Source organism: Martes martes (assembly GCF_963455335.1).
Source record: "Martes martes genome assembly, chromosome: 11".
Taxonomy (NCBI): Eukaryota; Metazoa; Chordata; class Mammalia; order Carnivora; family Mustelidae; genus Martes; species Martes martes.
The window spans coordinates 20420859-20433725 of record NC_137899.1 but is presented as its reverse complement, the minus strand read 5'-3'; the positions used below and the strand labels follow the sequence as shown (position 1 = coordinate 20433725).

General features: G+C 42.9%; 1 protein-coding gene across 1 annotated transcript in view; it reads left to right on the top strand.

The window, feature by feature from the left end:
- Nucleotides 1-12867, top strand: part of PRKAR2B (protein kinase cAMP-dependent type II regulatory subunit beta) — a 91065-nt gene that overhangs the window by 21457 nt on the left and 56741 nt on the right. The window contains exon 2 of the mRNA XM_080818880.1: nucleotides 3902-3937. Coding sequence (XP_080675006.1) covers nucleotides 3902-3937 — 36 coding nt within the window. The remainder of the gene's footprint in view (nucleotides 1-3901; nucleotides 3938-12867) is intronic.

Here is a 12867-nt window from a genome sequence, read left to right as displayed (position 1 = left end):
CCCCATGCATCCCAGGCCCCCTGACTCCAGTTGGTGGCCCTGCCTGTGTGGCACGCTGTCCGGGGTACAGAATGTTGGCAGTGTCCTTCCTCGCCTTCGGCCTGCTCCCCTTCTCTCGACTTAGTTCCTGAGCATCAGAGTAGCAGGCACACCAGAGCCGGATGTTCATTGCTTGCTTCACGGCAAGGCTTCCACAACCTTCTTCCCTATTTCAGCAGCTAGACTAAAAAAATCTAGAGAGACTGTGTAGGTTACTGTTAGCTTGCCAAAAGTTCACTCAGGGAACACCTGTGCTTCATATCTGCAAGTGAGTGCGGAGGGTTGTGGGTATAAGGGATTGAGTTTTGGTAATTGTCGTCCAAACCCAGTGTTGACTTGGGCACCAGGGTGGCTCAGATCCCAGGGTCCCGGGATCGAGTCCCGCATCGGGTTCCCTGCTCAGCGGGGAGCCTGCTTCTCCCTCTCCCTCTGTCTGGTGCTCCCTCTGCTTGTGCTGTCTGTCTCTAATAAATAAATAACATCTTTAAAAAAAGAAAGAAAGAAAGAAAGAAAGAAAGAAAGAAAACTAACACAAAACCCAGTGTTTACCTTGACTACTGCAAATCACTTGCCTGGTGCTTCCCTGTTCCTAACTGCCCGATCCCACACCCCATTCACTACTGGGAGGTGGAAACCATAGTCGTATAAGCTGTCGACTCACAATTTAAACATTGAGACAGTTTCTAGCAAAAGTATAAAGGAGGCATAAAGGAAGGTAATCTGCCATCAGTAAAGTGAGGGCATTTTTACAGTCAAGCTCAGATCCTGATTTGCTTTAGATCAGTGTATCAGCAGGTGTGCACTCAAGTATGTTCATGGAAGACATAATGTAGTTAGGATTCTCCCCCTTATGTGTAGAACCACGAAGAATATAAAAGCTGCAAATGTCATCCGACCAGGTGTATCATACTGGTTCGTTCAGACACCTTAAGTGGCTTTGCAGCAATGCCCTGACCTTTTGAAATGCTGAATGTCTATTAATAAAATTCCAAACAACACAAAATACACAAAACACCCCAGAAAACTCTTTGGATTTATGTTGTAGCTGTGCTGTGGAAAATTCAGTGCAAAACTGGTAAAATAACTGTGTTTATATATAAACACTGTTAGGATCTAGGATCTGATGGTTAAAAGCTGACTCTTTGGCCAACCTGAATGTCCGGATGTCTGGTGAGATACTTGAAAGCAGTGCAGGATACAGGAGTGGGATTTCAGGAGGTCCCAGATGCCAGCGACCTCCTGTGAATTACCGTGACAATTGAAAAGATACCCCCCCCCCAAATTAGAATACACCTTTGAGATGGTGATGGCACTTGTGTTGCAAATCTCTGCCTTACACAGGTCAGAAAAACCTAAGGGACCCCAAGGGAACAAAGACTGCCCACCATTTCGGATCAGAAGCTCCTCATGCTGTAATTTCATTGTCTCGAGAGGCTGGAGAGGGCAGGAGGAGAATGTCTGCTCTAATTTTTCTCCAAGGCTGACGGGTTTTCTGCCTTCCTCTGCCTTTGTCAGCCTGCACTATCTCCTCTGCCTGCGTTCTTGCCGGGAAGTGCTCTGCACCATCTCCACTCCCTGTCCTTGGAGCTTTCTGGGGAGCCCTTCTTCAGGCTAGGTTCCCAAGGAGCTGTGAAGAAGGGGTTTGAAAGTGTTCAAGAAAACTGGTGGGAAGTTGTTGTTCTTTGTTTTTTTTTTTCTCTTATGTGGTGAATGTACATACCATACAGGTTACCCGTTTCAAGGTTTTCTATAAGTAATTTGTCACTTTGCAAGTAAATGGCTAAAGTATTCTGGTATATAAATAATAACAATTTTATCTTGCTTGGTCAGTTTGAAAGATACAATTTTCTGTAAACCATAGCATTTTATTTTATTTTCAGATTTTATTTATTTGACAGAGAGAGAGATCACAAGTAGGCAGAGAGGCAGGCAGAGAGAGGGGGAAGCAGGCTCCCCGCTGAGCAGAGAGCCTGATGCAGGGGTTGATCCCAGGACCCTAAGATCATGACCTGAGCTGAAGGCAGAGGCTTAACCCACTGAGCCACCCAGACACCCCAACCATAGCATTTTAATAATAATTGAGCTTGTGACTCACGTCACCAAATGAATCGTTGATAACAGTGGGAATCAATATGGAAGGATGTATTTACTTGTCGTAGTGTAACTCCAGGAGTCAGTATTTTTGCTTCCTGTTCTCTGTGAGGCAGCATTTTGGTACTAGAGGTGTCTAGGTTCAAGTCCTCCAACTCTGCTGCAGAGTGGCTTTGTGATCTGGAGCAAATCAGGATCTTGGAGCTTTACCATAAAAATGTCCTCATCGGTAATGTGGTGATGTCGGTATTTAATACAGTGGTTGCAAGGATTAATGTCGAACATTTGACACAGTCCTCTTCTAGTACTCATTCCTATGCATCCACCTTTTTTCATTTTCTAACCACAGTGCATGTAAAATCTTTGTCTTCCTTTTTCACTTGACCTAGCGTAAACAATTTTTATAATTACCGTTTTCAAAGTATTAAAATTTAGTATTATGGTATATAATACATTCTGCCACTAACTATACTGTGGACATGATGTCCTCTCTGTGTATAATATGAACCTTAAATTTACCTGCTTACTTCAAGAAATAAAGTTTTTCAAAACCTCCCTTCTTGATGTAAGTGTAAGCAGAACTGGGAGGAGACAACAACCTGAGTTGAGTCTGGGCCGTGGCCCATGGGAGGCTTCCCAGGTGAGGGACGGTGCACTTCCACACACCACCTTGAAATTGCAGCCTTCAGGATACAGATCTGGAGGCCTTGACCTCTGGGTTGCACAGAAATGATCAAAACTATAACTATTAAATCTGAGAATATCAAGGATATACTCAATAATGATTTTAGTATACACAAGCATTTTTCATTTTGTTTCCTATTTTTTTTTTTTCATTGCAAAAATCATGCTGCTGAATAGACATATACTGTTGACCAGGAAAGAATGCACTGAAAATTTAAGCAAACGGGTATTTTGGGGGGGCAATTAGAATTGCAGTTCAGGAGGCACAGATACAGGTAGGAGCCTGAATCCGAGGAAGCCAAAGAGAGGACAGGGTTATAGAGTCAAAGGGCTGAGAGTGTAGTTCTCATTCAGGTCCTCCGTGCAAGCAAGGGAGTGGAAAGAAGTTAGCGGGGATTGGTTGGGGTAATGTGCAGATGAGGGGTTGAAGCTTTGCTAAACTGCTTTGGCTCCTTTTGAAGTGAAGAGTAAGGAGGATTCAGGTGCCCGATGAGAAGGAAGTGAAGTCCCAGCTGAGAGCTTGCAGCTGGCTGAAGGGGTCTTCAAAAAAAGTTTGTGGTTTTCTCACTGAGGGTGTGAATAAATTCCTCTACCTTTATGGCCTCCCGATTCTATTTTAAGTGACTCTGTTAGCTAGGGTTACTAGTTGTGTTTTGAAATCTCCTTTGACAAGACATATTGATTTTTCTTTCTCTAGTAGTATTTCTGTAGCATAAATCCCTAAAAGTAGAATTACTTTATTAGAGGACACAAGAACCTTGTATAGCCCTCGATGTGATTGCCAAATTGTTTCCGAAGATATTATATGGATTTACATATAGATCCCCAGTTAAGTAGTTTCAGCTGTATATAAGGCAAGCCTTTTTTTTTTTTTTTTTAAATTTCAGGTGTTTTTTGGGGGGACTAATTTACCAGGTGAAATATTGATTTTAATTTCTCTTTCTTGGCTACTGGTGAATTTAAACAATCTTCACAGATTTGTGATATTTCCTCTTGCATTTCTTATTCATTCATTTTTTTCTTCTTTTTAACTTAAGTAATATGGATAATAACGTGTAATCATATTATTCTGCTTTTTTTCTTTTAGCTCCAGTAATAAACCGATTCACAAGGCGTGCCTCGGGTAAGTCAGATCATATTATAGATTTTGCTTATTAATGGTGACATTTCTTAAGTAATAATTGCTGTAGAGTAATGATGTATTTGTCGGTCGTTTTCCCGGAAAACCAACCATCGGATATAATCAAGGACAAGGACATAATTGGAAAGAACCTCTGCGTGGCTGAACTTAAACCCACCCTGTGCCCTGAGACTGATGCACCTTTTACTTTTTTTATTTTTATTTATTTATTTTTAAAGATTTTATTTATTTATTTGACAGAGATCACAAGTAGGCAGAGAGGCAGGCAGGAGGGGGTGCGGGGAAGCAGGCTTCCCACTGAGCAGAGAGCCCGATGCGGGGCTCGATCCCAGGACCCTGGGATCATGACCTGAGCTGAAGGCAGAGGCTTTAACCCACTGAGCCACCCAGGCGCCCCTGATGCACCTTTTTAAATGGAACCTCTCACCCCAATTTGTCTATTCTTGCTCTTGATCAATTATTATCTGCCCGGTTACCAGATGTGTCAGGCACGGTTCAGATGCAGTGATTTAGAAGATCGGTGAAGGACATCCTACAAACAGTGGTGGATGAGCGATAGGAAAGGGACAAGGAACAGGGAACGAGAATAAGGGACAATGGATAAGGGACAGGAAAACTCTGAAAATGTAGATACAGGAACCTATCCTCATGGTGCGCTTTGGAAGAGGAGGGAATTGCTCTGCCTTTGTTAATGGCCCTGAGGCTCTTGCTCTCTTCAAGATAGCGCAGTAACCTAACATATGTTCACTGTGAGAGATCGCAGGCACTAACAGATGCTTGACTTAGATTCACAAATACTGTGTACCACCTGCATTGGTGGGGAGTACGGGCCACAGCTGAGAACATTTCTGTCCACAGTGGTTTAAGTAAAGTGAGCTTGGGCATTGAAGTGGATGAAATTTACTTCTGTGGAATGCCTTCCTCTCTGAATATAGAGGACAAATGAAGTGTTACTGTGTTTGATGTGAGAAAATTACTCTTTCTTTTAAATACTCTAGAATTTTTTGTTGTTGATGAACATTTTGACTAGATCATTTCTGACGTCTATATGATGCAATTGAGTAATATAATCAAATTACCTTGTTCCATTGTGCTGGATTATTAAAGATGTTTTGAAGATTAAAGGTTATTAAAGATATTTTAAGGTTAAGTTTTATTTTTAATTTGTCGGCAGTTACTGATACAATCTATTCTTATTATGTAGTGACCGAAGAGGGAAAAAACCAGGATTGAGAAAGTGTGCTATATTGGGATAGTGTCTGCTTTATCCTCCTGAGTTTTTTGTAATCTGAAGACATATTTGTTTTAAATGGTGGAAACAAAGAGCGGATTGTAGTGACTTTAGTGGAATGAGGAATCATGTTTATGTCAGCAAGACAACAGATGATATCCCAAAGCAGAGCCATTGAGCGTGATGGTGTTGTAGTTTAGGGATATGGTCTTTTGTGAGCAGTGGTGGGAATAAGAGAGGAGCAGTAAGAGAATCTGTCGTGTGGTATTTTGTCTTCATGGTGTAAAATTCTCTCCATAGACACATAGTTAGGAGTCTTAGAATAGATCATCTCTCTTTCTGTCTCAAACTATAGACATGAGACATGTGTATCTGGGCAAGTTGCATTAGCATTTGTTGTAGGATCAACTTAACCTGAATCAATGGGTCAGGGGCTCTAGTGTGTAGGGTAGCTTTGAAGCATCATTATTTTAGTTTCTCCACCACCACTAAATCCGTGTCCGTGTGTCTCAGTAAGACTTGGCTGGAAATGTCGGGAAGATGGAATGCCAGCAAAGAAGCCCATAATAAAGTCAGATGTTGTGTTTATTTCTAGAATGACAGGCATAGGAAATGTCGATGAAAACAAGAGGAAACAACTTGATTCAGAGAAAAATAAACAAGGTGATATCAAGTTCAGGAGTTGTGTTATATCTAGCAATAAGCCTTAAAAGGAATGAAAATTGTTACTGTAGGAATATAACACACTGGAATCCATTATGAGAATGAATCTTGACATTGATTATTTTATGTGCATCTTCAGTGTTTCAGGCAAGGGAAATAAAATTGTATTTACTACCTTAGATACAAAGAGCAGTGGTATAGGTAGAAAAAAAGAAATGGGACCTATTAATCATCTACCTATCTATAATTTATTTGACATTCTCATTTTTTATAGAAGTTTCTCTAAAACTTTTCTGGCAAAGGAGAATACAGAAACAGTCTTAAGCCATCTTGAGGAGGAAATCCTATAGTTCTCTTTGTTAACTCAGTGGCTAAAAGGAATTTAATTTAGTAGTAGAGATACACATCAATTTATTTGGAAGTATCATTTCCTGAAAATAATAAATGTTTACTTAAAATGTAGAAATTCGTATTTGATAGTTAATATTTCTTAGCATGCCTTTTTCTAATGGAGTTTTATTTCAGAAATACTTTTTTCTTTTCTGAAGTGAACTATAAAACTTACGTAAAACCTGTCATTTTGGGGAAAAAATAAGTCAGGTAAAATCAACCCAAAGTTTATGTGATATGACAGTTTGCTCCTTATTCGTCTATTTTTTAAATAATGATTTCAACAACAAATGCTGTGTAATGTACAATAATATACTACCTGTGGTGCTCGGCAATCAGTCACTGTTGATGGAACGAAAGTGGAAAAGACTATGTTGCAAGGTATTTCTAAATCTTTGAGGTTTTGTCTTTCGCTCTTCTTACTGCATCTTGGAAAAATAAATACTACAACTGGAGTGATTCAAACAAAACATTTCTTCTATTATACTTCAGGAGGATGAGGGGATGTTTACACTAAGAAAGTGTTTAACAAATACATTACTTAGGATCATTTTTACACCTTCCGCCACACCTTCTGCGAAACTCTCTTCCTGTGCTCTCAGTGCCTGCCTACAAACCTGTCAGTTTTCATTTCTATAAGTAGACGTGTCACTCAGCGTTTTCAAATGGATTTCAAATGGAGTTTGTGGAGGTTTCAGGGTTTCCTAAGCTCGTTTTCCACTAGGTGGAGGAATGAAAGGCATACGGTAGGGGATGACTTATGGCCACAAACACAGGTGGGCGTTAGATTGGTTACATTCTACAACACAGGATCGAAACTGTCAGGTGTCTTCTGAAATCCGGATGAGAAGGTATCTTTGGTATCTTCCTGACAGCACCCCATAACCTTAATTTTATCACTTATTTTTTTATATTTATTGCTCATTGAGCTGTAGTTGATATAGAACACTGTGTGTGTTTCAGGTGTGCAGTGTGTTGGTTTCACACATTTATATAATGCAATATCATTACCCACAGCCTTATTTTTAAGCAGTACCCCATAATCCTCTTTTGAACAAAAGAAGTACTACTTTTGTTCTTTTTTTTTAACTCATTTGTACTCTTAGTAATCATTTCTTATCAATATGTCTTTTTTAAATACACAGAAGTCACACATAATCTATTCTGTAATCACATAAGCTATTATGTGATTATATATAACATACATAAAATTAACAGAAAATACACATACTGTCTTAGAATGTTGATGGAATTAGAATTAACATTGACAGTTCGGAGTATTTTGGAAGGTTATTTTTCTTGGTGGAATAATGCAGATATAGCACTTATTATAATTATTATTAAAAATTAATGGTAGTGGTAGACATAGTCATTGGATAAATCTTTGAAGAGTAAAACTTTGCATGACAACAGTCCTGTTGTTTCTCTGTTCCTCTAGTATATTATGTGGGAAAGACTCCAGAGTGTGGGGTTTTACAGACTTGAGGTCATACCACCCATACTGTGTAAATTTGCACGTAAGTTATTTTGCACATTGAGTCTTACTTACTTTCTTCTTTTCACTTTCTTTCAGTTTGGGATCATAAGAGCTATAATCCCGCTTGTTCTTATGGTTAAGCTAGGTGGTTTTTATAAAGCAGAGTGGCTAGGCTCTCAGAAATGTTAGTGGTCAACCATCTTCTGAACATAGTTTGAAACAAAACAAAACAGTAAGACCCTCAGTGCTGTGCCTTAGCCTTTCATGAATAAGCCTGAGGGAGTCTTAATACTCTTTGATACCATCCTTTAATATGGGGCATCTCCTTTTACTGTTTGCATGTTACGGTTTTTAGAAGGATCATAACGGTTTTCCTCTGGTTTTGTCTCTGAATTGGAAAAAAAGAAAAAGTAAAAGAAATTTCTTGTTACTCTTGAGACAGTGCCTTGCAGTATGAACTCAGACCACACTCTCTGATTTTGTTTTAACCCCAGGATTTTATTTTGGAAAAAGTCAAGCTTATAGAAAAGTTTGAAGAATTGTTCAATCACTTTTCTCTAGACTTCCTGGTTCATATTTTGCCACATTTGGAGACCCCTCTCTGTCCTTCCCTGTACACGCTCATACCCACACTTTGTTTTTTCACTGGATTTTTAGGAATTCTGAATACTTGATTTGTGTCTCCTAAGAACAAGGTCATTCTTTTGCATAATATTACACTTAAGGAATTTAACCTTGATACAGTGCTGTTATCTACATAGAGTCTAACGTCCTTCGTTGTCTTGGTGTAGCCTCTGTTCCTCTCTCTTTATCTAAGCTGATTCAAGGATTTTAGATTGCATTTAATTTTCATGGCTCCATTTTTCTAATCTTTCATAAACTGACTCCCTAAAATTTTTGAAGTCTGCTTCTTTTGAAGTTCTGAAGTTTCTCCCTCCCAATGAAACCATTTCCATTATCATCGGTTATGAATTCTTAGTTCGCTTGGGCGTACCCGCTGTCTGGTCACCATGCCCTGCTGGTGTCGGTGAAGCCTTTGCATTGAGCATTGCTTTATTTAGTACTGCTTTCCCGGACTGCTGTTGAGCGTTACTTGCTCTAATGCATAATTATTTCTTATAATAGAAGTGAAAATGGAACTCCAAATTATGAATTTGGTAATTTTCTTTTCTCATGTAGATAATTAGCCACACTTCAATTTTTAGCCATAACGTGAGCATTGAATTTTATAGTATATTTTTAACAGAGCTGAAATTTTATACTTTTCCCTGCATTAGCATTTGGAGTAATTCAGAGGTGAAATTAAGTCTTTAAATTTCACACACCCACTGTGTAAAATGATATTTATTTTATTTTTATTATTTTTAAAGACTTCATTTATTTATTTGACAGAGATCACAGGTAGGCAGAGAGGCAGGCAGAGAGAGGGGAAGGGAAGCAGGCCCCCTACTGAGCAGAGAGCCAGATGCAGGGCTCGATCCATCATGACCTGAGCCGAAGGCTTTAACCCACTGAGCTACCCAGGCGCCCCTGTAAAATGATATATTAAAAATTCAGTAAAATCGGGGCACCTGGGTGGCTCAGTGGGTTAAAGCCTGTGCCTTCGGCTCGGGTCATGATCCCAGGGTCCTGGGATCGAGCCCCACATAGGGCTCTCTGCTCAGCGGGGAGCCTGCTTCCCCCTCTCTCTCTGCCTGCCTCTGATCTCTGTCTGTCAAATAAATAATAAATAAATAATCATTAAAAAAAAATTCAGTAAAATCACCCAAACCAGAAAATGATTAGTCCCCAAGATAGTAGTGAAACAACAGAAGTTCAGATCTTTTATTGACTCCAGTTCAGGGAACATATGCTTCCTTGATTCAGGGAACATATGCTTCCTTTTGTTTTGCTGTGGCCCTTCTTGGATGCATTAGCGTGCTGTGGGAAAGAGAGCCTCGTGCAATCCGTGGGCACTGTTGAGTCCCTGGTTTTGGTTTTTTTTTTTTTTAAGATTTTATTTGACAGAGAGAAAGATCACAAGGAGGCAGAGAGGCCAGCAGAGAGAGAGGGGGAAACAGGCTCCTTGCTGAGCAGGGAACCCGATGTGGGGCTCGATCCCAGGACCCTGAGATCATGACCTGAGCCGAAGGCAGAGGCTTAATCCACTGAGCCACCCAGGTGCCCCTCTTTAAAGTTTTTTGATGAGAGTTTTTAACCTTCCCATTTTTTATTTTTCAAGATGTCATTCTCATGTTGTCAGACCAGTTTGCTGGAGTGATTATATTTACATTTGTACTTTATTTTTGAAATGAGCTTCAGTTTGAAAGCTCATTTCAAGCTTGGTCATGACCAACACCAGATAATGGCCACCGGGAGCATATTCCTTGAACTGATTTCCTAATTCATTCTGCCGACATTTACTGCAGCCCTACTGTGTGCCAGATACAGGGCGAGGCACGCAAAAGGAGTAGGACACGGCCCTCCGGAAGTTCACAATCTAGCAGGGGAGCTGGCTGTGACTGACTCAGTGTGGTGAACACCGTGATGTCCGCAAAGGGAAAAGAAGAAAACCTACAATTGTTGTGGGGCATGGCTCACAGAAAGGGGACTGGTCATTAGGGCTTATAAGGTGGGTTTCAACAGAAAAACAAGGTGCGTGGTTATGCCTTATCGCGAATAGTCAGCTGTTTTATCATGACATCCCCGGGTGCTGCTCTGTACCTTGCCCCAGCATCGAGACCTGTGGCACAGAGTAAGCAGATGCCCACGGCCATGGGCAGCAGGGGCTTAAAGCCAGGATTTACTTCTGCCTTTAACTTACCATGATGTCAGAGGAGGCAGGAGAGGCTCTGGACTCGGAGAGACTTGTGCTGGAATGCAGCTCTGCTACTCCTGTATCCACTTACTAAAAGTGTGGGAGGGACCCCAGGGCTTAGTCATCTTGCTAAGGCTCCGTGTCTTCAGGTATAAAATGGGAATAATACATACCTCACAAGATTATCGTAGTGATCAGACAGTAGATAATACATGAAAAACAACACAGTGTTCTCTCCGGTTCAGTTTCCCGGTGTGAGCCTGTTGTCCGGTTGTGTCTCCTGCATAGACAGGGCTGCCAGGAGCGGGGCCTGAATGGAAAGGCGGGTCCGAAGTAGCTGAGAAGGCTTGACATGGAGACTTTGTTAGAAGGGGGACCCCCAGGATTAGGTCAAAAGCAAGGGGCAGACAGTTCAGCTGAGGCAGCAGGATGAGCTCAGAGGGCCCGGCCCTGGGCAGGAGGACCGAGAATGCGAGGGTGGAGGGTGGACCTGGAGAGCTGCTCTGAGATGCCCAGTGCAGCCCCCAGGCCTCTCCTTCAGGGGACTGGAAGTGGTTCCAGGCCGCTTTATGCACCTGTTGGCTCTTTGTGCCCAGACTAGCTCTCCCCTGTGGTTCTCTACAAATAAAACCAAGTGAGCAGAGGAAGCACGGCTCCCGTCTCGGCCCATCCTCTTCCCGCCCCTCCTGTCGTTCTCTGGCAGTACTGATTTCCTGGCCCTTGTAAACGTGGCCCTTCTTGGATGCATTAGCGTGCTGTGGGAAAGAGAGCCTCGTGCAATCCGTGGGCACTGTTGAGTCCCTGGTTTTGTTTTTTTGTTTGTTTGTTTTTTAAATAAGGATTTTATTTATTTATTTGACAGAGATCACAAGTAGGCACAGAGGCAGGCAGAGAGAGAGGGGAAGCAGGCTCCCCGCTGAGCAGAGAGCCCGATGGGGCTCGATCCCAGGACCCTGGAATTGTGACCTGAGCCGAAGGCAGAGGCTTAACCCACTGAGCCACCCAGGCGCCCGAGTCCCTGGCTCTTTTTTGTTAGGCCCAGGAATGCTGATAGGCATTCTCAAGGCCAGTGAGAAATTCAGTTATCTTGAACTTAACTGCATTTCCTTCAAAGTTCTCTTTGAGCCCCCCCAGGGACGGGGGAAAGGAAGGCGGTAGTAGAAACATGCTCAGCAGTTCATGGCAGGGGTGGGGCACAGGACAGGCTCTCTTCTCCTGCTCCCAGGGTGGTGTCCTCAGACTCTTCACGCCTGCAGTGGGAGAGGGACTTGACAGATGGCCCACTGGGGCCCTTGCGCATCCTGGTTACTGGACACTGCCCTGTAGATAGAAGGCACGGCCATTCTCTGATTATGATCAGAGTTCAGGTCCCTGTTCCACAAACCGTATGAAGGATCAGCCTCCCTGTCCCTGAATCCGTGGCAGACCAGTACTTTTATACAATAGGATAAGATTGCCGCTGCTATATCCACATGCTGCAGTGGCCCCGAAGCTCTCCCACTCTCAGCGTCCCTCCCTGTGGACTGCTGTGCATTCGAGGTCATGACTGGTGTGCTCTGTGGGAGATCGGAATCTTCTCATAAAGGAAAATTACACGTTCATCCCCAAATAACTATTAAACCAAAACCAAAACCCTTATTTTACTACTTTGGCATCTTGTGAGAATAGATGACAGTGTGAATGGTGCCCCCTGGAGAGGGAGAATGGTGGCAGGTGGCCGCCTGGCCCCAGGCCCCGGGGACACATGGTGCTGCCACCACCCGGTACCTGCCGGCTCACCCGAGGAGCACTCCGGGGGCTTCGCTTCTCTGCCTTCCCGCAGCTCGCCCCCAACCTCGCCCCTCAGCATCTTTCCTGTCTCTCTTGGTGCCACCTGTCTATAGAGCGCATACTCAGGCTGCTGTTACTGTTTACACAGCACTTAATGCCGTGGTTGTTTGTTCACACATCTGGTTCCCTCCTAAACTGTGAGCATTGTAGTTAACGAACTGAGGAGAAAGAAGGGGCAGGATGCAAAGTAAGGAAGTGGGAGTCCTAGAAGAATCGGGAGATTTGGCCAGATGTGCACAGTGGGGTTTAAGATTCCTGAGGGAAGGACCAGCAGGTGTGTCTTTATAGGTGAGGCTGAGGCTAAGGAGACGGGGTAGGCTTGGACCCCAAACTTGTCTATGGTAATGGCGGAACTGGAATGTGAAGAACACGGAGCCGGAGACCTATCAGGAGGGGCACCTGAACCCGTGAATCTCAGAGATGCATAGGCACGAGGGTACCAGGTAGTGGTGTGGGTGCCCGTGTGGGGAGCCACGAGGGTCCCTCGCTGTCTTCTGGGTCCCACTGTGTGCACGGAGCGGGGC